The sequence below is a fragment of the Entamoeba invadens genome (genome assembly GCF_000330505.1).
Source record: "Entamoeba invadens IP1 unplaced genomic scaffold scaff_1105074725039, whole genome shotgun sequence".
NCBI classification, from domain to species: Eukaryota; Evosea; order Mastigamoebida; family Endamoebidae; genus Entamoeba; species Entamoeba invadens.
In genome coordinates, this window is record NW_004440117.1 from 1 (window position 1) to 1,091 (window position 1,091).

General features: G+C 38.5%; 1 protein-coding gene across 1 annotated transcript; it reads left to right on the forward strand.

Annotated features, from left to right (window-relative positions):
- EIN_067970 (protein serine/threonine kinase, putative) lies at positions 1 to 1,091 on the forward strand (the record flags this gene model as incomplete). The annotated part of the gene is made up of 1 exon (XM_004254302.1): positions 1 to 1,091. A coding segment is annotated over one exon (1,091 nt), but the record flags the coding sequence as incomplete, so codon positions are not given.

The following is a 1,091-nucleotide window of genomic DNA, read 5'->3' on the forward strand; positions in this document are numbered from 1 at the left end:
ATTCATTCATTCACAACACAAAACGACGAAGAAAAGTTTGAATTGAATGTTGAACCTTCCATTCCAGTAAGTATCAAGAAAGGTCGTGCTGTTGAATTTACTGTTTCTGTTCATCCACTGTGTACACCTGAGAAGACTGTTGACATTACTTGTTCAGTCTTAAACATCAACAAAGGCAAAATATCAGAGATTAAAATTCCCGTCAAATTTGCGTCAGAAATGTCGACAGCACTTGACCCAGACGAGTTGAAGAAAAAGCGAAAACTTGGAGAAGGAAGTTTTGGGATTGTGTACAAAGGTACATATCGAGGAAATGTTGTTGCCATCAAAGAGATGAAGGAAATGGTTGTCGCAAAATTAGGAGCAAAAGGGTTTACAAAGAATTCGACTGTTGAAAGTTCAAGTCGTAATTTGGCAAAGAACACAACAAAAAGTACGACGAAAAATAACACGACTAACAACTCTTCGATGACAACAAGAGACAAAACCGCTGCTGAGAAACAGATGGATAAGAAGATGGACGAGTTTAGAAAGGAAGTTGCGATGTTGGCCAAATTTGTGAGTCCATATCTCATAAGATTCTATGGAGCGTGTTTCATCCCAAATCGGATATGTATGGTCACTGAATTGGCAAAATATGGCAGTCTGCAAGACATGATGAAACATAAAAAGTCTGGCGAAATTGTCATGAAAATGCGAATCAAACTGATGTTGGACACGGCTAAGGGAATTCAGTATTTACACGCAAATAACACTCTTCACAGAGACATCAAGTCAGACAACACACTTGTAACTTCACTTGATTTTAACGACGAAGTTAATGGAAAATTGACTGATTTTGGAGCGTCAAGAAACGTCAACAGTCTGTGTGATAACATGATGTACACGAAAGGTATTGGTACACCAAAGTTTATGGCACCTGAAATCACAAATGTCGAGAAGTATACACTTTCAGCAGACGTGTACTCATTTGCGATTACTGTTTTGGAATGTTTGACATGGAAAGACCCGTTTGATGAAAAGCTATTTCCATACAGTTGGGATATCACCAATTTGATTTCCAAAGGAGAACGACCGGCAATTGAATTGGG